General features: G+C 36.1%; 1 protein-coding gene across 23 annotated transcripts in view; it reads left to right on the plus strand.

Moving 5' to 3' along the window:
* ADAM32 (ADAM metallopeptidase domain 32) overlaps positions 1 to 26,677 on the plus strand; it is a 207,246-nt gene that overhangs the window by 107,459 nt on the left and 73,110 nt on the right. For 12 of the 23 annotated variants that reach the window (XM_054499103.2, XM_063668672.1, XM_054499101.2 and 9 more), the window contains 3 exons: positions 13,774 to 13,954; positions 24,251 to 24,343; positions 25,683 to 25,881. In XM_054499103.2, coding sequence (XP_054355078.2) covers positions 13,774 to 13,954; positions 24,251 to 24,343; positions 25,683 to 25,881 — 473 coding nt within the window. The remainder of the gene's footprint in view (positions 1 to 13,773; positions 13,955 to 24,250; positions 24,344 to 25,682; positions 25,882 to 26,677) is intronic. The other 11 variants (XM_063668677.1, XM_063668675.1, XM_063668678.1 and 8 more) reach the window with 2 other exon arrangements.

Raw genomic sequence — 26,677 nt, forward strand, 5'->3', positions numbered from 1 at the left:
GCCCCAGCTTTGTTCTCTGGCTCCTTGAGATTAGGAACCTGCTTCCGTGGAGAAGCCATGGTGCTCCCAGACTGCTGGCCACAACATTCCAATAGGTGGTGCCAGTCAAAGTGCTTCCTAGGGCAGTGGCAGCAGGATCCATCTTTATTTGCATGTGCCAACAGCAGTGGCAGTGGCGGCACAGTGGGGTGCATGCTTGTCACTTGCAGGAGGGTGCTAGTGTGTACTGGGATGCTGGCTTCCATACCAGTGGTTGTAGCAGCAATGGTGACAGCATGGCTCAGGGTGGGTTGGGAGGCCCCCAACAGCAACTGTGCATGTATTTGTGCTGGTGGCGGTGTTAGCATGGGGGTGCTGGTGGGTGCAGGACAGTGTGTGCTCTCTGTGCACACTCACGTGGTTAGCAGTGGCTGCTCAGTGAAGGGGTGGGTTTGCTGTTTTTAATGCCTAGTTTTACACTGGTGTCAGTGTCAGTGCAGGGGTGGGGCTCATGGGCTCTGTGCCTTCCAATGCTCCAGTGGCAATGGTGGTGCAGCAGAGGGAGGGTATGGGGTACAACGATGCTGGCAGCAGTGTCTTGGCAGGGTGAACCTGCACTGACGGGGAAGGGGAGGCAAGGTTCTCCTGCACACATAGACACACACACCAGCAAAGCACTGTAGATGGTGGCCATGGATTAGTGTGTATAGGTAAAGCATCATAGAGAGGCTGCGGTGAAGAGAGGGCACAAGCAAGCTGATATTTGTCTGTGGGGGCTGCTCTGCTGGAGCTCTGCTCGTCAGATGCAGTCCACCAGTGCAGGAGCTATGATGCAGGTCCCTAGGAGGTATCCTCCCTGGGCAACTGAGGCTGTGCTGCAAGCAGTCATGGCCAGGCTGGGTCCGCGAGAGAGGCCACCAGTTAGAGGGGTGCTCAGGTCAGACTGGCCCCATCTCATGGGCAAGACTGCTTTGCAGACTTCAGGTATGACAGTTCCCCTAGGGCTAAAGTCTCGTATGGAAGGAAGTTAAGCCTAGGCAGATGGGTGACCCTGGTCATGCTCTACTACTGACACTCCTGCACCAAAACTCTGGGCTCTACACTGGTTGGAGTTCTGCCTCTGCCACTTCTGTAAGCAGCTCTCCTGGCCAACTCAAGCATCCATGGTGGTCAGGAGTTCTCCTCCTGCTGGGATTCCAGGGGCCTGTGGTGAGAGCAGGTTGCTTCTTGCCTGTTAAACTCACCCTTTCCCCAGGAGTGTTTTGGGGCCAGGAAGAAGTCCCAGTGCATAGTATCCTCGTGTAGGGTTCCCAGCTTCCTCCCCCTTCAGCCCAGCATCTGTGTCTTCCCTCTGTCTGCTCTTATTGCCTTTTCTGAAGATCTGCTAGGAGCCCACCAGTCTTCCTAATGTCCTAGTCCCTCAGTGGCAGATGTTATTCCTGGCTGCATCTAATTGGCCACCTTGCCACCTCTCCCCTTAAATGCGATTATTTTTTTATTTGCCGTTGAGGTTTTTGAGATCCTTGTATATTCTGGATATTAACCACCTATTGGATGAATAGATTGCAAATATTTTCTTTTATTCTACAGATTGTCTCTTCATTCCGTTGATTGTTTCTTTTGCTGTACAGAAGTTTTTTAGTTTAATAGAGTTCCATTTGTCTATTTTTGTTTTTGTTGCCTGTGCTTTTGAAGTCTTAGCCATAAAATCTGCCTAGAACAATGTCCTGAAATATTTCTGTTTTCTCCTAGCAGTTTTACAGTTTCCAGCCTTACGTTTAAGTCCTTAATCCGTTTTGAGTTGATTTTTGTATGTGGTTAGAGATAGGGCCCTAGTTTCATTCCTCTGCATATGGATATCCAGTTATTCCCAGCACACATATATGTTCTTGGTATCTATGAAGAAAATCAGTTGGCTGTAAATAGATGGGTTTATTTCTTGGCTTTCTATTCTGTTTCATTGCTCTGTTTGTCTGTTTTTATACCAATACTTTTCTGAATTTATTCCTACAGACTTACAGTATATTTTGAAGGATCTTTTGCGGTTCCATATTAATTTTAGGATTGTTTTTTCTACTTATGTGAAGAATATTATTGGTATTTTGTTATGGATTTCATTGGATCTGTAGATCGCTTTGGGTGGTATGATCATGATAACAGTATTAATTTCTCTACTCCACATGGGTGGATGTTTTTCCATATGTTTTTGTTCTCTTTAATTTTTTTATATCTCTGTTTCATAGTTTTTGTGTAGAAGTCTTTTACCTCCTTGGTTCAGTTTATTTCTAGGTATTTTATATTTTTCATGGCTATTGTAAACGAGATTGCTTTCTTGATTTATTATTCAGCTAGTTTGTTTCTGGAGAATAGAGAGGCTACTAATTTTTGTATGCTGATTTTGAATCCTGCAATTTTACTGAATTTGTTGATCAGTTCTTAGAGTTTTTTGGTGGAATCTTTGATTTTTCTATATATAAGAGCATGTCACCTACAAAGAGGGAAAATTTGACTTCTACATTTCCAGTTTGGATGCCTTTTATTTCTCTTCCCTAATTCCTCTGGCTAGGATTTTCAGTACTATGTTGGTTAAAAGTGGTGAAAGTGGTATTCCTGTCTTGTTCCAGTTATTGGGAGAAAGGCTTTAAGCTTTTTCCTGTCCAGTAGGGTGTTAGCTGTGGGTTTGTTATATATGGCCCTATTATGTTGAGGTACATTTTTTTCTATAACTTATTGATAGTATTTATCATGAAGGCATGTTGAAATTTATCAAATGCATTTTCTGTGGCTATTGAAATGATTTTGCAGTTTTTGTCCTTCATTCCATTGATGTGATGTATCATATTTACTAATTCATATATGTTAAACCATCCTTGCATCCTGGTATAAATCATACTTGATCATTATATAATATATCTCCTTGATGTGTTGTTGGATTAGGTTTACTAATACGTTGTTGAGAATTTTTGTGTCTATGTTCATTGGGGATATTGGCCTGTAGTTTTATTTTTTTTTATTGTGTCCTTGTCTGATTTTCCTATCAGGGTAATGCTGGCCTCCCTCAAGACTGAGTTAGCGAGAATTTCCTTTTCTTTGATGTTTTGGAATAATTTGAGAAAAACTGGTGTTAGTTCTTCCTTATATGTTTGATCGAATTTAGCAGTAAAGTCATGTGGTTATGGGCTTTCTTTGTTGGGAGACTTTTGATTATTGATTCAGTCTCATTACTTGTTATTAGATTGTTCAGGTTTTCTTTTCTTCCTTGTTCAATCTTGGTAGGTTGTATGTGTCCAGGAATTTATCTGTCTCCTCTAGGTTTTCCGATTTGTCAGCACAGAGTTGTTCACAATAGATTCTAATGATTTTTTTGTATTTTTGTGGTATCTGTTGTAATGTCTCCTTATCATTATGTATTAATTTATTGAGTCTTTACTAATTTTTTCTTGTTTAGTCTAGATATCTGTATATCAATTTTGTTTACATTTTCCAAAAATTAATTTTTGCTTCTTTAGTTCTTTTTATTATTTAGGTTCTATTTCATTTATTTCTGCTCTGGTCTTTATTTTTTTCTACTAATTTTGGGTTTGATTTTTTCTTGCTTTTCTAGTTCCTGAGGTACATCATTAGGTTATTTGAAATATTTCTACTTTTTTGATGACATTTATTGTCATAGAATTCTGTCTTAGTACTTCTTTTGTGTATGTCACTAGTTTTGATATATTTTGTTTTCATTTTCATTTGTTTCAAGAAATTTGTTGTTTCCTTCTTAATTTATTCATTGACCCAGTGGTTATTCAGGAGCATTTGTTTACCTTTCATGTATTTGTACAGTTTTCAAAATTCCTATTATTATTGATTTTTACTTTTATTTCATATGGTCTAAGAAGGTACTTAATATGTATTCAGTGTTTTAAAATTAATTGAGACTTGTTTTGTGGCCTAACATGTGGACTATCCTGGAGAATGTTCCATGTACTAATGAAAAGAATGTTTAGACTGCAGCTATTAGATGAAATCTTCCGTATATATCTGTTAGGTTTATTTGCTTGATAGTGCTGCAGATTAAATCTGATGTTTCTTTGTTGATGTTCTGCCTAGATGATCTGTCCAATGCTTCAAGAGGGGTGTTGAAGTCAACAACTATTATTGTATTGGGGTCTATTTCTCTGTTTAGTTCTAATAATATTTGTTTTATATATCTGGGTGCTCCAGTGTTTGGTGCATGTATATTTATAATTTTTATATACTCTTGCTGAATTGTTCTCTTTATCATTATATAATGACTTGGTTTCTTTTTCTGTGTTTTGTCCTATAATCTATTTTTTTTCTGATGTAAGTATAGCTACTCTTTCATGCTTTTGGTTTCTGTTTGTGCAGAATTTTCTTTTCCTATTCCTTCGCTTTTGGTCTACATGTCTTTACAATGCAAGTGAGTTTTTGTGGGCAGCATATATATTTTTAAATCCTTTCAGCCAGTCTATATTTTTTAATTTAGAAATTTAAGCCATTTACATTTGAGATTGTTATTAATAAATTAGGACTTACTCCTGTCATTTGTCAATTATTTTCTGATTGTTTGATATATTCTTTCTTTCATTCTTCCTCTTTTCTTTTAGGCAGGGTCTCACTTTGTCACTCAGGCTGGAGTGAAGTGGTGTGATCTTGGCTTACTGCAACCTCTGCCTCCTGAGTTCAAATGATTCTCCTGCCTCAGCCCCTCAAGTAGCTGGGACTACAGGTGTGCACCACCATGCCTGGCTAACTTTTGTACTGTTAGTGGAGATGGGGTTTCACCATGTTGGCCATGCTGGTCTCGAACTCCTGACCTCAGGTGATCCACCCACCTTGGCCTTCCAAAGTGCTGGGATTACAGGCATGAGCCACCATGCTCAGCCTTTCTTCCTGTTTTATTGTATACCTTTACATTAGATTATTTGGGTCGTGATAGCATTTAACATTTTTTTTTTCTCTTCTCCTTTTCTTTTCTTATCTATTCCACCAGTGAGTTGTATACTTGTATGTGTTTTCAGGATAGTAGCTATTCTCCTTTTACTTCCTGGTTTAGGAGTCTCTTAAGCATTTCTTATAGGACTAGTCTAGTGGTGATAAATTCTTTGTTTTTTTCTTGTCTGAAAAAGACATTTTATTTCTCTTTCATTTTTGAAGGATAGCTTTTCTGTGTATTCTTGGCTGATAGTTGTTTTCTTACAGTACTTTGAATATATACTTTCATTCTCTCCTGGCCTATAAGGTTTCTGCTGAGAAATCTACTGTTATTCTCATGGGTATTCCTTTATACATGACTTGACATTTTTCTCTTTCTGCTTTTAGAATTCTCTCTTTGTTTTTCACTTTTGGTAGTTTGACTATATGTGCCTTGAACAAGACCTTTTTGGGTTGAATATATTTCAAGATCTTTAGTTATCTGTATCTTGATGTCTATATCTCTTGCAAAACTTTGGAGAGTTTCAGCTATTATTCCTTACCTAAGTCATCTATGCCTTTACATCTCTTCTCCTTCTAGTCCCAAAATGTGAATATTTTGTTCCTGTATGCTGTTTCATGTGTCATGTAGGCTTTCTGTCATATATGTATATAATTTGTCTGATCAGGTCATTTAAAAAGCTCTGTCTTCAAGTTCAGAAATTCTTTCTTCCAATTAATCTGGTCTATTATGGAAACTCTCATTTGTATTTTTAATTTTATTTATTGAAATAATCACTTTCAAGGTTTCTGTTTGATTCTTTTTTATGATATCTATCTCTTTGTTAAATTTCTCATTGAAATTATGAATTGTTTTCCTGATTTCTTTTTTTTAACTTTTTAAAATTATACCTTAAGTTCTAGGGTACATGTGAACAATGTGCAGGTTTGTTACATGTGTATACATGTGCCATGTTGGTGTGCTGCACCCATTAACTCATCATTTACATTAGGTGTATCTCCTAATGCTATCCCCCCGCCACCCCCAACCCATGACAGGCAGCGGTGTGTGATGGTCCCCTTCCTGTGTCCAAGTGTTCTCACTGTTCCATTCCCACCTATGAGTGAGAACATGGGGTGTTTGGTTTTTTGTCCTTGCAATAGTTTGCTGAGAATGATGGTTTCTAGCTTCATCCATGTCCCTACAAAGGACATGGACTCATCATTTTTTATGGCTGCATAGTATTCCATGGTGTATATGTGCCACATTTTCTTAATCCACTCTATCACTGATGGACATTTGGGTTGGTTCCAAGTCTTTGCTATTGTGAATAGTGCTGCAATAAACATACATGTGCATGTGTCTTTATAGCAGCATGATTTATAATCCTTTGGGTATATACCCAGTAATGGGATGGCTGGGTCAAATGGTATTTCTAGTGCTAGGTCCTTAAGGAATCGCCACACTGACTTCCACAAGGGTTGAACTAGTTTACAGTCCCACCAACAGTGTAAAAATGTTCCTATTTCCCCACATCCTCTCCAGCACCTGTTGTTTCCTGACTTTTTAATGATTGCCATTCTAACTGGTGTGAGATGAAATCAACTTTTTAAAAATTTCACACGTTAGTGTGATCATGTGGTGTTTGTCTCTGTGTCTGGCTTATTTCACTTAACATAATGTCTTCCTGCTCCATTTATATTGTCAGAAATGATAAGATTCCATTCCTTTTTATGGTGGAATAATATTCCATTTATATATATACCACATTTTAAAAATCAGTTTATCTGTAGATGGGCATTTAGATTAATTTCATGTCTTCGCTATTGTGAATAGTGCTGCAGTAAACATGGCAGTGCAAATATCTCTGTGAAATTCTGTTTTTTTTTTTTTTACAGATATATACCTAGTCATGGATTGCTAGATCATATAGTAGTCCTATTTTTAGTTTTTTGAGGAAGATTCATATTGTTTTTCATAATGGTTGTGTAATTTACATTTTCACTAAGAATGTTCAAGATATTGCCTTTATCTTTATCTTTTATAGTGTGTAATTTTTTGTCTTTTTGATAATACCCACTTTTTGATCACAAAGAATGGAACAAACACAACCTAAAAAACTCTATACTTTAACTCCCTTCTCCCCAATTTTGACTTTTTGATCTCAAAATTTACATATTTTTATATTACCTATCTCTTAAAAATTGTTATAGTTATTGTTTTCAATATCTTTGGCTTTTAATCTTTATACCAAAGATATGAATGGTTTACACACCATAGTTACAGTGTTAGAGTGTTCTAAATTTGTTTGTTTACTTTTGTACCTTCACATTTTCTTGTTGCACATTAGCATCCTTTTCTGTCAGACTGAAAAACTTCTTTTAGCATTTCTTATAGTTTGGTGGTGATGAATTCCCTCCACTTTCATTGGTCTAGAGTTTTGAATCACTCCTTCATTTTTAAGGATAGTTTTCCTGGGTACAATATTCTTGGTTGAAAGTTTTTTCCTTGCATCCCAGGGATGAAGCCCACTTGATCATGGTGGATAAGCTTTTTGATGTGCTGCTGGATTCTGTTTGCCAGTATTTTATTGAGGATTTTTGCGTCAATGTTCATCAAGGATATTGGTCTAAAATTCTCTTTTTTTGTTGTGTCTCTGCCCGGCTTTGGTATCAGGATGATGCTGGCCTCATAAAATGAGTTAGGGAGGATTCCCTCTTTTTCTATTGATTGGAATAGTTTCAGAAGGAATGGTACCAGTTCCTCCTTGTAACTCTGGTAGAATTCGGCTGTGAATCCATCTGGTCCTGGAGTCTTTTTGGTTGGTAAGCTATTGATTATCGCCACAATTTCAGAGCCTGTTATTGGTCTATTCAGAGATTCAACTTCTTCCTGGCTTAGTCTTGGGAGAGTATATGTGTCGAGGAATTTATCCATTTCTTCTAGATTTTCTGGTTTATTTGTGTAGAGGTGTTTGTAGTATTCTCTGATGGTAGTTTGTATTTCTGTGGGATCGGTGGTGATATCCCCTTTATCATTTTTTATTGCATCTATTTGATTCTTCTCTCTTTTCTTCTTTATTAGTCTTGCTAGCGGTCTATCAATTTTGTTGATCCTTTCAGAAACCAGCTCCTGGATTCATTAATTTTTTGGAGGGTTTTTTGTGTCTCTATTTCCGTCAGTTCTGCTCTGATTTTAGTTATTTCTTGCCTTCTGCTAGCTTTTGAATGTGTTTGCTCTTGCTTTTCTAGTTTTTTTAATTGTGATGTTAGGATGTGAATTTTGGATCTTTCCTGCTTTCTCTTGTGGGCATTTAGTGCTATAAATTTCCCTCTACACACTGCTTTAAATGTGTCCCAGAGATTCTGGTATGTTGTGTCTTTGTTCTCGTTGGTTTCAAAGAACATCTTTATTTTTGCCTTCATTTTGTTATGTACCCAGTAGTCATTCAGGAGCAGGTTGTTCAGTTTCCATGTAGTTGAGCAGTTTTGAGTGAGTTTATTAATCCTGAGTTCTAGTTTGATTGCACTGTGGTCTGAGAGACAGTTTGTTATAATTTCTATTCTTTTACATTTGCTGAGGAGAGCTTTACTTCCAACTATGTGGTCAGTTTTGGAATAGGTGTGGTGTGATGCTGAAAAAAATGTATATTCTGTTGATTTGGGGTGGAGAGTTCTGTAGATGTCTATTAGGTCTGCTTGGTGCAGAACTGAGTTCAATTCCTGGGTATCCTTGTTAACTTTCTGTCTCATTGATCTGTCTAATGTTGACAGTGGGGTGTTAAAGTCTCCCATTATTATTGTGTGGGAGTCTAAGTCTCTTTGTAGGTCACTCAGGACTTGCTTTATGAATCTGGGTGCTCCTGTATTGGGTGCATATATATTTAGGATAGTTAGCTCTTCTTGTTGAATTGATCCCTTTACCATTATGTAATGGCCTTCTTTGTCTCTTTTGATCTTTGTTGGTTTAGAGTCTGTTTTATCAGAGACTAGGATTGCAACCCCTGCCTTTTTTTGTTTTCCATTTGCTTGGTAGATCTTCCTCCATCCTTTTATTTTGAGCCTATGTGTGTCTCTGCATGTGAGATGGGTTTCCTGAATACAGCACACTGATGGGTCCTGACTCTTTATCCAATTTGCCAGTCTGTGTCTTTTAATTGGAGCATTTAGAATCCAGCACAGAAACAGAACCAAAGACAAAAACCACATGATTATCTCAATAGACGCAGAAAAGGCCTTTGACAAAATTCAACAACCGTTCATGCTAAAAACTCTCAATAAATTAGGTATTGATGGGACTTATCTCAAAATAATAAGAGCCATCTATGACAAACCCACAGCCAATATCATACTGAATGGGGAAAAACTGGAAGCATTCCCTTTGAAAACTCCCACAAGACAGGGATGCTCTCTCTCACCACTCCTATTCAACATAGTGTTGGAAGTTCTGGCCAGGGCAATTAGGTAGGAGAAGGAAATCAAGGGTATTCAATTAGAAAAAGAGGAAGTCAAATTGTCCCTGTTTGCAGACGACATGATTGTATATCTAGAAAACCCCATTGTCTCAGCCCAAAATCTCCTTAAGCTGATAAGCAACTTCAGCAAAGTCTCAGGATACAAAATCAATGTACCATAATCACAAGCATTCTTATACACCAATAACAGACAAACAGAGAGCCAAATCATGAGTGAACTCCCATTCACAATTGCTTCAAAGAGAATAAAATACCTAGGAATCCCACTTACAAGGGACGTGAAGGACCTCTTCAAGGAGAACTACAAACCACTGCTCAATGAAATAAAAGAGGGTACAAACAAATGGAAGAACATTCCATGCTCATGAGTAGGAAGAATCAATATTGTGAAAATGGCCATACTGCCCAAGGTAATTTATAGATTCAGTGCCATCCCCATCAAGCTACCAATGACTTTCTTCACAGAATTGGACAAAACTACTTTAAAGTTCATATGGAACCAAAAAAGAGCCCGCATCGCCAAGTCAATCCTAAGCCAAAAGAACAAAGCCGGAGGCGTCACGCTACCTGACTTCAAACTATACTACAAGGCTACAGTAACCAAAACAGCATGGTAGTTGTACCAAAACAGCATGGTAGTGGTACCAAAACAGAGATATAGATCAATGGAACAGAATAGAGCCCTCAGAAATAACGCCACATGTCTACAACTATCTGATCTTTGACAAACCTGAGAAAAACAAGTAATGGGGAAAGGATTCCCTATTTAATCAATGGTGCTGGGAAAACTGGCTAGCCATATGTAGAAAGCTGAAACTGGATCCCTTCCTTACACCTTATACAAAAATTAATTCAAGATGGATTAAAGACTTAAACGTTAGACCTAAAACCATAAAAACCCTAGAAGAAAACCTAGGCATTACCATTCGGGACATAGGCATGGGCAAGGACTTCATGTCTAAAACACCAAAAGCAATGGCAACAAAAGCCAAAATTGACAAATGGGATCTGATTAAACTCAAGAGCTTCTGCACAGCAAAAGAAACTACCATCAGAGTGAACAGGTAACCTACAAAATGGGAGAAAATTTTTGCAACCTAGTCATCTGACAAAGGGCTAATATCCAGAATCTACAATGAACTCAAAACAAATTTACAAGAAAAAAAGAAACAACCCCATGAAAAAGTGGGTGAAGTATATGAAGAGACACTTCTCAAAAGAAGACATTTATGCAGCCAACAGACATATGAAAAAATGCTCATCATCACTGGCCATCAGAGAAATGCAAATCAAAACCACAATGAGATACCATCTCACACCAGTTAGAATGGCAATCATTAAAAAGTCAGGAAACAACAGGTCCTGGAAAGGATGTGGAGAAATAGGAACACTTTTACACTGTTGGTTGGACTGTAAACTAGTTCAACCATTGTGGAAGTCAGTGTGGCGATTCCTCAGGGATCTAGAACTAGAAATACCATTTGACCCAGCCATCCCATTACTGGGTATGTACCCAAAGGACTATAAATCATGCTGCTATAAATACACATGCACATGTATGTTTATTGTGGCAGTATTCACAATAGCAAAGACTTGGAACCAACCCAAATGTCCAACAATGATAGACTAGAGTAAGAAAATGTGGCACATATACACCATGGAATACTATGCAGCCATAAAAAATGATGAGTCCATATCCTTTGTAGGGACATGGATGAAATTGGAAATCATCATTCTCAGTAAACTATCGCAAGGACAAAAAACCAAACACCGCATGTTCTCACTCATAGGTGGGAATTGAACAATGGGAACACATGGACACAGGAAGGGGAACATCACACTCTGGGGACTGTTGTGGGGTGGGGGGAGAGGGGAGGGATGGCATTGGGAGATATACCTAATGCTAAATGGCGAGTTAATGGGTACAGCACACCAGCATGGCACATGTGTACATATGTAACTAACCTGCACATTGTGCACATGTACCCTAAAACTTAAAGTATAATAATAATAATAATAATAATAATAATAATAAAGAAAGTTTTTTCCTTCAGGACTTGGAATATGTCATTCCACTCCTTCCTGGTCTTTAAGGTTTCCATAGAGAATTCTGCTGCCAGATGTACTGGCACTCCTTCATATGTTATTTGCTTCTTTTATCTTACTACTTTTAGGAGTCTCTCTTGTCCTTGACTTATGAGAGTTTGATTCTTATATGCGTTGAGGTAGTTTTATTTGGGTTGACTCTTCTTGGTGATCTTTGACCTTCTTGTAACTGGATATTTATATTGAGATTTGGACAATTTTCCGTTATTATTTATTTGAATAACCTTTCTGCCCCCTTTCTCTTCCTCTACTCCCTTTGAAGGCCAATGACTCTTACATTTGGTATCTCACTGATCCAAGAAGTGTTATTTGTTCTTTTAAATTCATTTTTTCTTTTTTCTTCTTGACATATTTTCAAATAGCCTGTGTTTGTGCTCATGAATTCTTCCTTTTGTTTGATCACTTCTGCTTTCGAGACCCTCTAATATATTTTTCAGTTTGTCTATTATTGCTCCAGGAATTCTGCTTGATTTTTAAACTTATTTCAATCTCTTTGTTAAGTATCTCTGATAATTAATTTTCTGAATTGTTTCTCTGTGTTTTCTTGATGTTATTTGAGCTTCCTCAAAACATCTATTTTACATTCTCTGTGTAAGAGTTTACATATATTTCTCCAGGTTTGGTCACTGGTGCCTTATTTATTATACTTGATGGGATCATATTTTCCTGAATGTTATTAATGCTTATGGATGTATCTGGGCATTAAAGAATTAAGTATTCATTCTCGTCTTTACAGTCTGGCCTTGTTTGTACTGGTCCTTCATCAGAGGACCTTACAGAAATTCCAAGAGTACTGACTGATGAGTTAAGACCATGGTCACTGCTGCCATTTCAGCACTAGATAGCACCGTAAGCTCAATTATGCTGTGGCTGTCTTGAAGATTCCTATGTATCCAACCCTGATGGACTTGGGGAATATCGGAGACAGTTCTGTGGGTTTCCAAGCCCAAAGTCTCTTGCTCACTTCCTTTTTCTTCCCCTAGCAGAAGAAGTCCCTCTCTATACTGCACTGTCTGGAGTTGCAGGAGAGGTGATACATGCACTTTCATGGCCACTGCAACTGGCAGCATACTGGCTCACACCTGAAGCCCATGGCCTCATAGACCAGCACAGTAATGGTTAGGGTTTGCTCACCTAACACCCACAGTCACTATTACCTGACTGCCGCTGATATTTATTCATGGCCTAAAGCTTCTTTCATCAGCCAGTGGTGAAGCTGGCTGAAGCTTGGCTCTATCCTGCTGGGGTGGTGAGTTTTCTTCTTAGCTGGGGCAGGTCTAGAAGTCTGTGGGCACCAGCCTGGAATCGGGGACCATGGGGTTCAGCCTGGTGCTGTGTTTTATGGTAGTGGGGCTGGTACAGGCTTCTCAGGCAGGCAAAGTCCCATGCACCCTTCCTTCTCCCTCTCCTAAAAAGACAAATTCACTCTCTACGTGCATTGCTTCAGATTGGGGAAGAGATGGTGTAGGCAATGCAAAACTGTCATTTCTATGCTCTTCAATATGTCTTTTCTTGTTATTATGCCAAAACCAGTTACTGTGATCTTTTACCTCATTCTTTTAGCTCTTGTGAAGGTGTTTTCTTGCATGGATAATTGTTCACTTCAGTGTCCCTACAGAGGGATGATCACTGGAGGGTTCTATTCCATGATCTTACTCTGCCTCCTCTTCCACATCTCATATCTTAAATCCTCACTTTCAAGACAATGTGCACAGACAAATCAGTAATGAAATCTGTTACATAATAGGTACTCAATAAATCTCAGTTTCTTCCTTGCCTTACAGATGTTTACTACATACAAATATAGTAAAAATGGACTTCCTATGGAACTATTCAATGAATTCTCTTTATTATGGTATATGGACATAATAATATATAATTTTGATAAATATACACTTTTTTTCTGAGATCTTCAGGACTAAGCACATTATCATTTGTTTAATAAAATTTTGTGGTTAATTGGGTGCTAATTTTTATTTGAAGTGATGTCTGTCCAAATCTGGGTGCTGATTTTTATTTGGAATAATATCTGCTCAAATCCTTTGCCTATTTTAAAATTGGATTACTGTGTGTGTGTGTTGCTATTGAATTGTACTTAATTTTGTTTTATTAAGAACATGTATTCCAGTGAATAAAATCACATGACATCCTCAAGTATGATTTTGGCCTCTAAGCACTATTATAAACATTTGTAATAGCCAATTGAATTTAACATTTTGAAATTAATTTATATCATATAGAAATGTGTTTCCAGAAGTATATTGCCAATGACATTATATGGATTCATCTTTAGGCAATCCAATGGTGTGAAGACTTTTAGCAGTTGCAGTTTGAGGAGCTTTCAAAATTTCATTTCAAATGTGCGTGTCAAATGTCTTCAGAATAAGCCACAAATGCAAAAAAAATCTCCGAAACCGGTCTGTGGCAATGGCAGATTGGAGGGAAATGAAATCTGTGATTGTGGTACTGAGGCTGTAAGTATGATAACTAGGAAAATTGATTAATAAATTTATTGTTTTAGTTTATCTTTTTCATAAATGTCATATATATCAAATGTGAATGAGTAACATGCAGAATGTTGACAGTATGTGAAGTTGGGTTGAAATACATACAAGAAAATGCTGTCTAGATTTTGTAGGTTGAAGAATTTTGAACAAGTTTACAATGTACTGCAAAAAATTATTAGTAATGGGAAACAGGAGAGTCTAGAATAAGCTTTTGAGTTTCAGACTAAATATATAGGGTTCTTTACAAATCTCTGCTTAATCTTTGGACATTTTACAGATGTCTTAATGAAGATTGATTAAGCAGCCCAATGTGTCCTTTAGGTTATTACTTCACAATGGAATCAGTAGTACAGGAATCTGTATCAATATCAATATGAACACTAGATATTTTGATTATTCACTTGATAGGGAAACCCTGAAAATATAATGAATTCAAAAGGCCTAGGTTTTAATGCTTTTATATAATTCAGTATTTGTAGCAGTACTGCAAATGTTATAAATTTCCTTGGTTACAAGGTAGACAGAAATTTATTAGGGTTTGTTACATCCATAGGTCTGAATTACTTGTACCATATCACATTATTTTAATTACTATGTTTTTGTATTATGTTTAACTATTTGGTAGAACAAGTCATCTTTCTTTATTTTTTATTTTAATTAATTTATTTTTTGAGATGGAGTTTTGCTCTTGTTGCCCAGGCTGGAGTGCAATGGAGCAATCTCGGCTCACTTCAACCTCTGCCTCCTGGGTTCAAGCGATTCTCCTGCCTCAGCCTCCCAAGTAGCTGGGATTACAGGTGCCTGCCATCATGCCTGGCTAAGTTTGTATTTTTAGTACAGACAGGGTTTCATCACGTTGGTCAGGCTGGTCTCAAACTCGTGACCTCAAGTAATCCACCTGCCTCAGCCTCCCAAAGTGCTGGGATTGCAGGCATGAGCTACCACACCTGGTTCTTGATTTTTTTTTAAAAATCAATTTTATTGGGGTATAATCCACATACAATAAAATGCACCCATTTTAAGTGTATGGGTTGATGAGTTTCAACAAATGTATGTAACTGTTGGTATAATTAAGAAATATATTTTCATCATCCCCAAAAGCTTATTCATATTTGCAGTCATTTCTACCTCCACCTGTCTCCAGATAATTTCTGATTCTGTTACCTTTGCCTGGTCTAGAAAGTCATATGAATGAAATGAGACAGCACATATTTTTTTGTGTCTGGCTTTTTCCTTTCAATATAGTGTTTTTGAGATGCATCCATTTATTTCATATCACAATAGTTTCTCCCTTTTAATTTTGAGTAATATTTAATTGTGTGGATATACCACAATCTGTTTTAACCATTCACCTGCTAATGGACATTTAAGTTGTTAAACTATTGGTCCATTATTCTTAATTTGTAAAAGTACAACTGCTAGGTCATATGATACGTGTATATTTGTAAGAAATTGCCAAAATATTTTCCAAAATGGTTGTATCTTTTTACACTCCTGTCAGCAGCATATGAAACTTTGAGTTCCTTCATATCTGCGCTAGAATTTGTTATTATCCACTTCTTAAATTTTAGCTATTCCAGTGGTTTTGTAGTGGTTTAAATTTGCATTTTCTTGATTACTTTAGTGATGTTGAGCATGCTCTTACTGGCGATTTTTTAAAAACAAGTATTTTCAATGGACAAATAATAATTCTATATATTTCTGGGATACAGTGCAGTTTGGATATACATTTACTTTCTGTAATGATTAAGTCAAGGTTATTAACAAATCCATCACCTCACATACTTATTATTTTTTTGTGGAGAAAACATTTAAAATTTACTTTTTAAGCAATTTTTTGATATATGATAGTTGTATATATTTTGGGGGTACATGTTATATTTTGATACCTGTATAGAATGCATAATGATCAAATCAGGGTAATTTGAATATGTACCACCTCATATATTTATATTTTCTTTGTGCTGGGAATATTATAATTCTTCCCTTCTAGCTATTTTGAAGTATACAATAAATTATTAACTATAATTTCCCTACTGTACTATTGAGTGCTAGCACTAATCCCTTCCATTTACCTGTATTTTAGATCCCTTAACCAACTTTTCTTTTCTTTTGTCTATATTATATCTTTTTAAAAAATTTCTAATTTTTGTGGGTAGTAGATGTGTATATTTATATATACATCTATTGCACATACATCTACCATATACTTATAGGTTACATGAGATATTTTGATATAGGCATGCTATGCATAATAATCACATGAAGGTAAATGAGGTATTCATTCCCTCAAACTTTTTTTTTTGTGTTACAGTGTTACAAACAATCCAATTATACTCTTTTACTCATTTAAAAATGTACAACTAGATTATTTTTGACTGCAGACACTTTGTTGTGCTATGAAATGCTAGCTCTTATTCATTCTTTCAAACTAATTTTTCATACCCATTAACCATCCTTACTCCCTTGTCCCCTCCCCACCTGCCCAACTACCCTTCCCAGCCTCTGGTAACCATCCTTTTACTGTCTATCTCCATGAGTTCAATTGTTTTAATTTTTAGCTCCCACAAATAAGTGGGAACATGTAGTGTTTGTCCTTCTCTGCCTGGCTTATTTCACTTAATATAATGACCTCTGGTTCCATCCATGTTGCAAATGACTAAATCTCATCCCTTTTTTATGGGCGAATAGTACTCCATTGTGTACATGTACCACATTTCCTTTATCCATTCATCTGTAGATGGACAGTTAGACTGCTTCCAAATCTTGGCTATTGAGAATAGTGCTGCAGTAAACATGGGCGTGCAGATATCTCTTTGACGTAATGATTTCCTTTCTTTTGGGTACATACCTAGGAGTGGGATTGCTAGATCATATGGTAGCTCTATTTTTAGTTTTCTGAGGAACCTCCAAACTGTTCTACATAGTGATTGTACTAATTTACACTCCCACCAACAGTGTACAAGGATTCCCTTTTCTCCGCATCTTCACTAGCATTTGTTATTGCCTGCCTTTTGTATAAAAGCCATTTTAAATGAGATGAGATGATATCTCATTGTAGTTTTGATTTGCAATTCTCTGATACTCATTGATGTTGAACCCCTTTTCATATACCTGTTTGCCATTTGTATGTCTTCTTTTGAGAAATGTCTATTCAGATATTTTGCCCACCTTTAAATCAGATTATTAGATTTTTTCCTATAGAGTTGTTTGAGCTCCTTATATGTTCTGGATATTAATCCCTTGTTGGATGGGTAGTTTGCAGATATTTCCTCCCATTCTGTGGGTTGTGTCTTCACTTTGTTGATTGCTTTCTTTGCTATGCAGAAGGCTTTTAACTTGATGTGATCCCATTTATTCATGTTTCATTTGGTTTTGTGTGCTTGTAGGGTATTACTCAAGAAATCTTTGTCCAGTCCAATGTCCTGGAGACTTTCTCTAATGTTTTCTTGTAGTAGTTTCATAGTTTGAGGTGTTAGATTTAAGTCTTTAATACATTTTCGTTTGATTTTTGTATATAGTGAGAGAGAGGGGTCTAGTTTCATTGTCATGCTTATGGATATCCAGTTTTCTCAGCATCACTTATTGAAGAGACTGTTCTTTCCCAAGTGTGTGTTCTGGGCACCTTTGTCAAAAATGAGTTCACTGTAGATTAATGGATTTGTTTCTGGGTTCTCTATTCTGTTCCACTGGTCTATGTTTCTGTACCATATCATTTTGATTAGTATACCTCTGTAGTATAATTTGAAATCAGGTAATGCGATTCCTCCAGTTTTGTTCTTTTTGCTCAGGATAGCTTTAGCTATTCTGGGTCTTTTGTGGTTCTATATAAATTTTAGGATTTTTTTTTCTATTTCTGTGAGGAATGTCACTGGTATTTTGATAGAGATTGCATTGAATTTGTAGATTGCTTTGGGTATTGTGGCTATTTCAACAATATTGGTTCTTCTAATCCATGAACATGGAATATTTTTTCATTTTTGGTGTTCTCAATTTCTTGCATCAATGTTTTATAGTTTTCATTGTAGAGATCTTTCACTTATTTGATTAAACTAATTCCTAGACATTTTATTTCATTTATAGTTATTGTAAATGGGATTACTTTCTTGATTTTCAGATTGTTCACTGTTACCATATAGAAATGTTTTTCTTCTTTTTTGACATAAGTGCGTAGAGCTATAAACATACCTTTTAGTACTGTTTTGCTCTATCCCATAGGTTTTGGTATGTTGTATTTCCATTATCATTTGTTTCAAGAAATTTTAAAATTACCTTGTTAATCTCCTCATTGACCCACTGTGAATTCAGGAGCATATTGTTTAATTTCCATGTATTTGTAATAGTTTCCAAAATTCCTCTTGTTATTGGTTTCTTGTTTTATTGCATTGTGGTCAGAGAAGGTGCTTGATATTATTTAACTTTTTTGAATGCTTGAAGATTTCTTTTGTGACCTAACATATGGTCTGTCTATACTTGAGAATGATTCATGTTCTGAAGAAAAGAATGTGTATTTTTCAGCTGTTGGATGAAATGTTCTGTAAATATCTATTAGATTCATTTGATCTATAGTACAGATTAAGTTTGATGTTTCTTTATTGATTTTATTGATTTTCTGTCTGGAAGGTCTGCTGAGTGCTAAAAGTGGGGTGTCAAAGTCTCCAGCTGTTATTGTATTGGGGTCTAGCTCTCTCTTTAGCTCTAATAATATTTGCTTTATATATCTGGGTGCTTCAGTGTTGGGTGCATATGTATTTACAATTGTTATATACTCTTGCTGAAATGACCCCTTTATCATTATATAATGACTTTCTTTGTCTCTTATAGTTTTTGTCTTGAAATGTGTTTTGTCCGATATGAGTCTAGCTACTCCTGCTCTTTGCTTAGTTTCCGTTGGCAAAGGATCCCTTTCCATCCGTTTATTTTCAGTATGCCTTTAAAGGTGAAGTGTGTTTATTGTAAGCAACAGATCATTAATTTCTTTTGTTTTTAAAATTCATTCAGCCATTCTTTGATTTTTGATTGGAGCATTTAGTTGATTTACATTCCATGTTATTATTGATAAATAAGAACTTTCTCCTGTCTCTTTATTATTTGTCTTTCTTCTTCCTTTCCTTTCCCCTTTCTCCTCTTTCCTTTCCTCCCCTTCCCTTTCTGTTTCCTTCATCTTCCTCTTTCCTTCATCTTCATTTTAGTAAAGGTGATTTTCCTCTAGTGATATGATTTAATTTCTTGCTTTTTATCTTCTGTGTATCTGTTATATGTTTTTAGATTTGAGGTTAGCATGAAACTAGCAAATACTATCTTATAGCCCATTATTTTAAGCTGATAGCAATTTAACACTGTGCACAAACAAGCAAAAAGAAGGCTAATAAAAACTGTGATTTTACTTCCTCCCCGATTTTCAACTTTTTGTTTTTTCTATTTATATATATTGTACTGACTATATCTTGAAAAGTTGTAGTTATTATTTTGATTGGTTCATCATCTAGTCTTTCTGCTTAGAATAAGAGTAGTTTTATGCATCCCAGTTAAAGTGTTATAATAATAAAGTGTTATAATAATAAAGTGTTTTTCTTTGTAGGTACTCTTACCAGTGAGTTTTGTACCTTCAGATGATTTATTATCACTCGTTAACTTCCTTTTTCTTTCTGGTTAAATAATTCCCTTGTGCATTTCTTGCAGGACAGGTTTGGTGTTGATGAAATCACTCAGCTTTTGTTTCTCTGGGAAAGTCTTTACTTCTCCATTATGTTTAAAGAATATATATATATATATATATATATATTTACCAGATATGCTATCTTACGGCAAAAGTTTTTTTTTTTCCAGCACTTTTAAATATGTCATGCCACTCTCTCCTGACCTGTAAGGTTTCTGCTGAAAAGTCTGCTGCCAGACATATTGAATCTCCATTGTATATTATTTGTTCCTTTTCTCTTGCTGCTTTTAGGATCCTTTATCTTCGACCTTTAGGAGTTTGATTGTTAAATGCTTTGAGGTAGTTTTCTTGGGGTTAAATCTGCTTGGTGTTCTATAACCTTCTTGTACTTGGATATTGATATCTTTCTTTAGGTTTGGGTAGTTCTGTTATTATATTTTTGAAAAAAGCTTTCTACCCCCATCTCTTTATCTACCTCCTCTTTAAGGCCAATAACTCCCAGATTGGTCCCTTTGAGGCTATTTTGTAGATCTTGTAGATATGCTTCATTCTTTTTTAGTCTTTTTTTATTTGTCTCCTCTGTGGATTTTCAAATAGCCTTTCTTCAAGCTCACTAATTCTTTCTTCTGCATGGTCAATTCTGCTATTAAGAGACTCTGATGCATTCTTCAGTATGTCAATTGCATCTTTTAACTGCAGAATTTCTGCTTGATTTTTTAAATAATTTCAATTTACTTTTAAAATTTATCTGATAGAATTTTGAATTCCTTCTCTGTGTTGTCTTGAATGTCTTTGAGTTTCCTCAAAATAGCTATGTTGAATTCCCTGTCTGAAAGGTCACATATCTCTGTTTCTCCAGGATTGATCCTTGATGTCTTATTTAGTTCATTTGGTGAAGTCAGATTTTCTTGGATGGTCTTGATGCTTGTGGATGTTCTTTGGTTTCTGGGCATTGAAGAGTTAGGTATTTATTATAGTCTTTGCCATCTAGGCTTATTTGTAGCCATCCTCCTTGGGAAGGTTTTCCAGAGTATTTGAAAGGACTTAAGTGCTATGATTTAAGCCATATTTGCATTAGGGGTCACCCCAACCTCAGTAATGGTGTGGTTTTTTGCATACTCTTAGAGGTACTGTCTTGGTGGTCTTGGATAATATCCAGAATAATTCTCTGGATTACCAGGCAGAGACACTTGTTTTGTTTCCTTACTTTCTCTCAAACAAATGGAATTTCTCTTTCTTTCTGTGCTGACTGTCTGGAGCTGGGGTTGGAGAGACACCTTCCTGTGGCCACCACCACTTAGATTGTGCTGGATCAGACCTGAAGTCAGCCTGGCACTGGGTCTCACGCAAGGCTTGCTGAAACCACTACCTGACTACTGCCTATGTTCACTCAAGGCCCTGGAGCTCCACGATCAGCAGGTGGCAAAGCCAACCAGGCTTGTGTCCTCCCCTTTAGGGAGCAAGTTCTCACAGCCCCTGGGCAGGTGCAGAGATGCCATCCTGGAGCCAGGGATTGGAGTCAGAAACCTTAGAAATACACCTGGTGTTCTGTTCTACTGTGGCTGATCTGGCATTCCAACCACTTGACACAGTCCCTCCTACTCTTACTTTTTTTTCCCATAGGCTGAGGACCCTCACCCTATGGCCTCTGCCACCACAGGCCCACAGGGAGTAATGCCAGGCCACCACTGATGTTGAGTTTAGGTCCAGTGACTCCTTAGTCAGCTTGTTGTGGGTGTGCAAGGCCTGGGACTCACTCTTCAGGGCAATGGGCTCCCCTCTGTCCCAGGACAGATCCAGAAGTGCTATCTAAGAGAACAGGCCTGGAATCAGGGAACCCAAGAGCCCTCTTGGTGCTCTACCCCACTGTGGTAGAGCGTGTACCTGCAGTCAGCATGACTAAGTTCTACTCAAGGCCTACAGCATACTACCTGGGTATCACTGTTCATTCTTTAGGGCCCAAGGGCTATTTAGTGAGTAGGTGATTGATCCTTCCTGGACTGGGTCCTTCCATTCAAGGCAGCAGGTTCCCTTCTGGCCAGGGTGTGTTTAGAAATGTCTAGGAACTAGGACCTGGAATGGGGACTTCACCACCCTGATCAGTGCCCTATCTTATTGTGGCTGATCTGGTATCCAAGATGCAAGACAAAGTCTTCTTTACTCTTCCCTTTTCTCTCAACCAGAAGGACGGGGTCTTTTTGGAGCTGTGCACTCTGCTGCCTGAGGCTGGGGGAAGGATGGCACAAGTGTTCGCTTAGCTTCCCTGGCTGGTGTCTCTACAGGTCATTTGCCCCTGCAGTCTGGCTTAGAGCCCAGCTCACCACTAGGACTTGTCTAGTTATTGCAGTCCTTGTGTCATAGATTACTCCTCAAGTTCACTTAGGGCCCAAGAGTACTCCAGCCCATGGTGGTGAGGCTTGCTGGAACTCAAGCTCTGACTGATCAGATGGATGATTCCCCTCTAGCTAGGGCTGGTTTATATGCCCCCTCTACGGATGGGCGTCAGCTGAGTATAGCCTGATTCTGCTTTACACTGTGTCAGGGCAACACTGAATTCAATGCAAAGCCTCATAGTCACTGTGCTCTCCTCCCTGAATCACACATATTCTCCGCACCATGAAGCTGCTGCTGGGGGATAAGGGATGGTTGCTGTTGGCAATTCAAGACATTCTTTCCCACCCTCTTTGGTGCCTCTTTCAGCAACATGAAGTCATTCAAGAGCAAGTTGTTTAGTTTCCATGTAATTGTGTGGTTTTTGAGATATCTTCTTGGTATTGATTTCTATTTTTATTTCACTGTGGCTTGAGTGTATGGTTGGTATAATTTTAATTTTTAAAAAAATTATTTAGACTTGGTTTATGGTTGAGCATGTGGTTGATCTTAGAGTATGTTCTGTGCACTGATAAGAAAAATGTATATTCTGTTGTTGACATGTGAAGTACTTTGTAAGTGTGTATTAGGTCCAGTTGGTCAAGTGTTAAATTACATTCAGGATTTCTTTTTTAGTTTTCTGTCTTGGTGGTCTGTCTAACACTGTCAGTGGGGTATTAAAGTTCTCCACTATTATTGTGTGACTAAGTGTTTTTGTAGGTTTAGAAGTAGTTAGAATCTAGGTTCTACAGTGTTCAGTGCATATGTATTTGGTACCATTAAGTCTTCTTGTTGAATCGAACTCTTTATCATTATGTGATGTCATTATTTATCTTTTACTACTGTTTTTGGTCCAAAGTTTGTGTTATCTACTATAAAAATATTGACTTCTCTCTTTTTTGTTTTCCATTTGCATGATAGATCTTTCTCCAACCCTTTACTATTAGCCTACTGGCTTTTTACATATAAGATGGATCTCTCGAAGACAGCAGATGGATGGGTTTTGTTTTTTTATTCAACTTGCACTTAGAATCCCTTTTACTTATTTCTGCTCGGATCTATATTATTTCTTTTGTTCCACTAATTTTAGGTTTGGTTTCTTCTTGCCTTTCTAGTTCCTTGAGGTGCATCATTAGGTTGCTAATTTGAAATTTTTCTCCTTTTTTGATGTAGGCATTTATCCTTATAAACTACCATCTTAGTACTGCTTTTGCTGTATCTCATAGGTTTTGTTATGCTGTGTTTCTATTTCATTTGTTTCAAACAATTTTTTTGTTTTTATTCTTTATTTCTTCATTGGCTATTGATCATTCAGGAACATGTTGTTTAATTTCTGTGTGCTTGTGTAGTTTTCTAAGTTCTTGTTATTGATTTCTAGTTTTATTCAGAAAAGATACTTCATATGATTTTAATTTTTTTTTTGAATTTGTTGAGATCTGTTTTTTAGCTTAGCATATGGTCTATTCTGAAGAATGTTTCACTTGCTAATGAAAATAATATGTATTCTATAGCTGTTTGAAGAAATGTTGTGTTAGGTCCATTTGGTCTAGAGTGTGGTTTAACTCTGATGTCTCTGTTGATTTTTTTTTTTTTTTTGGTCTGGGTGATCTTTCCATTACTGAGTGAATTGTTGAATTGTCCACATGTTACTATAATTTATTCTTTCTTTCTCTTTATGTCTATTAACGTTTGCTTTATATATTTGGGTTCACCAGTGTTGGGTACACTATATTTAGAATTATTATATTCTCTTGCTAAATGGACTACTTTAGTAGTATATGGGGACCACCTTTGTTTCTTTTTACAGTCTTTGACTTGAAGTCTATTTTATCTAATATAAATATAGCTATTCCTGCTCTTTTGTGTTTCCATGTGCATGTAATATATTTTTCCATGCCTTTATTTTCAGTCTATGTGTCTTCATACATGATGTATTTTTATAGGCAGCATATAGTGAGGGCTTACTTTTTATCCATTCTGACATTCTCCTTGTCTTTTAAGTAGAGAATATAGTCCAGAGGAAGGTAAGTAGGTTACTAGTTACTCTCTTGTGACTGGTAGTAAAAGTCCTACATTAGTGTTTTAAATGTTTAGAGATGTTAAAACCTATAACTATCAGCAGCATTCATATCCTTTTCCAAATTCAAACAGTAAGCCCATCAAAATATAACTCCTAGTAAAGATTTTACTATTGTCATGATGTATTTTTACTTGTACATTTCACTAATTCATAGCAATGTGGACCTGATAGCTGTTGTGATTTTCGAACTTGTGTACTGAAAGACGGAGCAAAATGTTATAAAGGACTGTGCTGCAAAGACTGTCAAGTAAGATTTAAGCTTATGAACATCTTTCAAATATATAACAAATCATGTGCAGGGTACTTTACAACACTTAGATCTACAGCTGTAATTACATCAATTAAGTTACTTTTCAGATAAAGAGAAAGATAATAAATTCAGAATCAGATTTCTGATTTTTATTAACTTTTCTTAGGTGTTCCATATGCCAGTATTTTCACTAAGTTGATGCTGTTTTTTAAAGCCTTGATTTAGAGATATTATACAATTCTTCAATACAGAAGACCTCCATTGAATGGAACAATTATTTATTTGCATGATACAATATTTATATTATTGTAAATAAAAACGTTTTTATGGGTTGTGAATAAGTATCTATTTATGTGTAATTGAAAGATATAGCAGATTTCCTTAAATGTATAAGGAATGAAACTCACTAGAAGTAACATTTTCCACATGGTACATGTAGCATAACATTTAAACTTTGAACTTATTATTCAAAGATCATTTGACTTAAAGATTATGTTTTAATTTATACAGTGAAGACATTGACTCCTGTTTTCTGTTTTTCTTTTCAGCTCTTCTAAAATATTATTAACAAGTTTCTCATATGAGAATACCTCTGTTGAATTATCTGTAATGCAGTCTACCTTCATGACTGTCCTGGACTGATGCAGTTTTATGTATTCTTTCCTTAGGGTGTTATTATCTGATTGCATTCTTACTTCTGTAATCTTTTTAGTGTCAGCTGGAAGTCATCAATTAAGAATTATGAGATAGATGTTTTATTTGAGATTCTTTTTGTAAATTTCCACAATTCTATGTATGAAAGAGTCTACATATTTCCATGATTTGAGAGAAAGATTATAGTTGGGTTCCTTCCTCTCCAAAGACTCTCATAGTTGAACTGCATTTTTAATAACACTTCTGTTTCCCTCTGCAGTTATTTATGTTTCACATTTGTCATAGAATTTTAAAGTATTCCACACTTACAAACCATGGCTTGAAAAAGTATATTTCATTTAGAAATGGATTAAATTACATTATTTTCACCCAAAAGAAATAAATTTCCTAAGCTTAAAGTGAACATTCTTCTCTTACATTGAGACAACAAATAAAACTTTGACTTTCATCACATCAGATTTTTGTTTTGCATTTTCTTGTACATATGTCTTAGCTCCTATTTTAGTCAATAACATTCCATTTATATTTTTATATTATTAGCATAGTAATTTGTACAAAAAAGTATTAATATACATTAATGGATCGACTAAAGCAAAAATGATTAACACAATTTTGAAGTAAATATTAATAAACAGTAATCCTATTTGTAATGCTTTATTTTTTATTTTCTAATTTCTCTTAGATTTTACAATCAGGCATTGAATGTAGGCCGAAAGCACATCCTGAATGTGACATCGCTGAAAATTGTAATGGAAGCTCACCAGAATGTGGTCCTGACATAACTTTAATCAATGGACTTTCATGCAAAAATAATAAGTTTATTTGTTATGATGGAGACTGCCATGATCTCGATGCACGTTGTGAAAGTGTATTTGGAAAAGGTAATATCTTTTTGTTACATCTCAATAGCCCTTAACATTGTTATTAACATTACCAGGAAAATGGGGAATATTTTCATATATATAAAATGTGGAATGTTTTATATAGTATAAAATGTGGAATATTGTTTATATATATTTTATTATATATATAAGCAGAATGTTTTATATAGTATAAAATGTGGAATATATATATTTTATTATACGTATAACCAAACATATACACACTAATTCTTCTTTTTAATGTTTATATTTTTTCCATCTTTGCTGACGTATAATTGACAAAAATTGTATGTATGTTTTTAGGTGTATGATTTTGTTTTGATATATGTATACATTGTGAAATATTTGCCACAGTTAAGTTGATTAACATGTCCACCATCTCATATAGTTACCATTTTCTTTTTTATCCTTTAAAAGAATTTTTATATCTATCCTTTTTGCAGATTTCAAATATATAATAGAATGTCGTTTACTAAAGCCACATTGTTATACATTACATCTCTTGAACTTATTTATTTTGCATAACTGAAACTTTGTACCCCTTCACTATCATTTTGCCATTTCTCCCCTTACCTCAGCCTCTTGCAACCTTCATTCTACTCTCTGCATTTTTAAGTTTGACAATTTTAGATTGTATATATAAGTGAGATCATGTGTTATTTACCTCTCTGTATCTAGCTTATTTCACTTAGCATAATGGCCTCCAGGTTCATCTGTGTTATTGCAAATGGCAGGATTTTCCTCCTTACTCTGAATAATATTGCATTTTGTGTGTTTGTTTATATGTATATATCTA

The sequence above is a fragment of the Pongo pygmaeus genome, chromosome 7 (genome assembly GCF_028885625.2).
Source record: "Pongo pygmaeus isolate AG05252 chromosome 7, NHGRI_mPonPyg2-v2.0_pri, whole genome shotgun sequence".
Taxonomy (NCBI): Eukaryota; Metazoa; Chordata; class Mammalia; order Primates; family Hominidae; genus Pongo; species Pongo pygmaeus.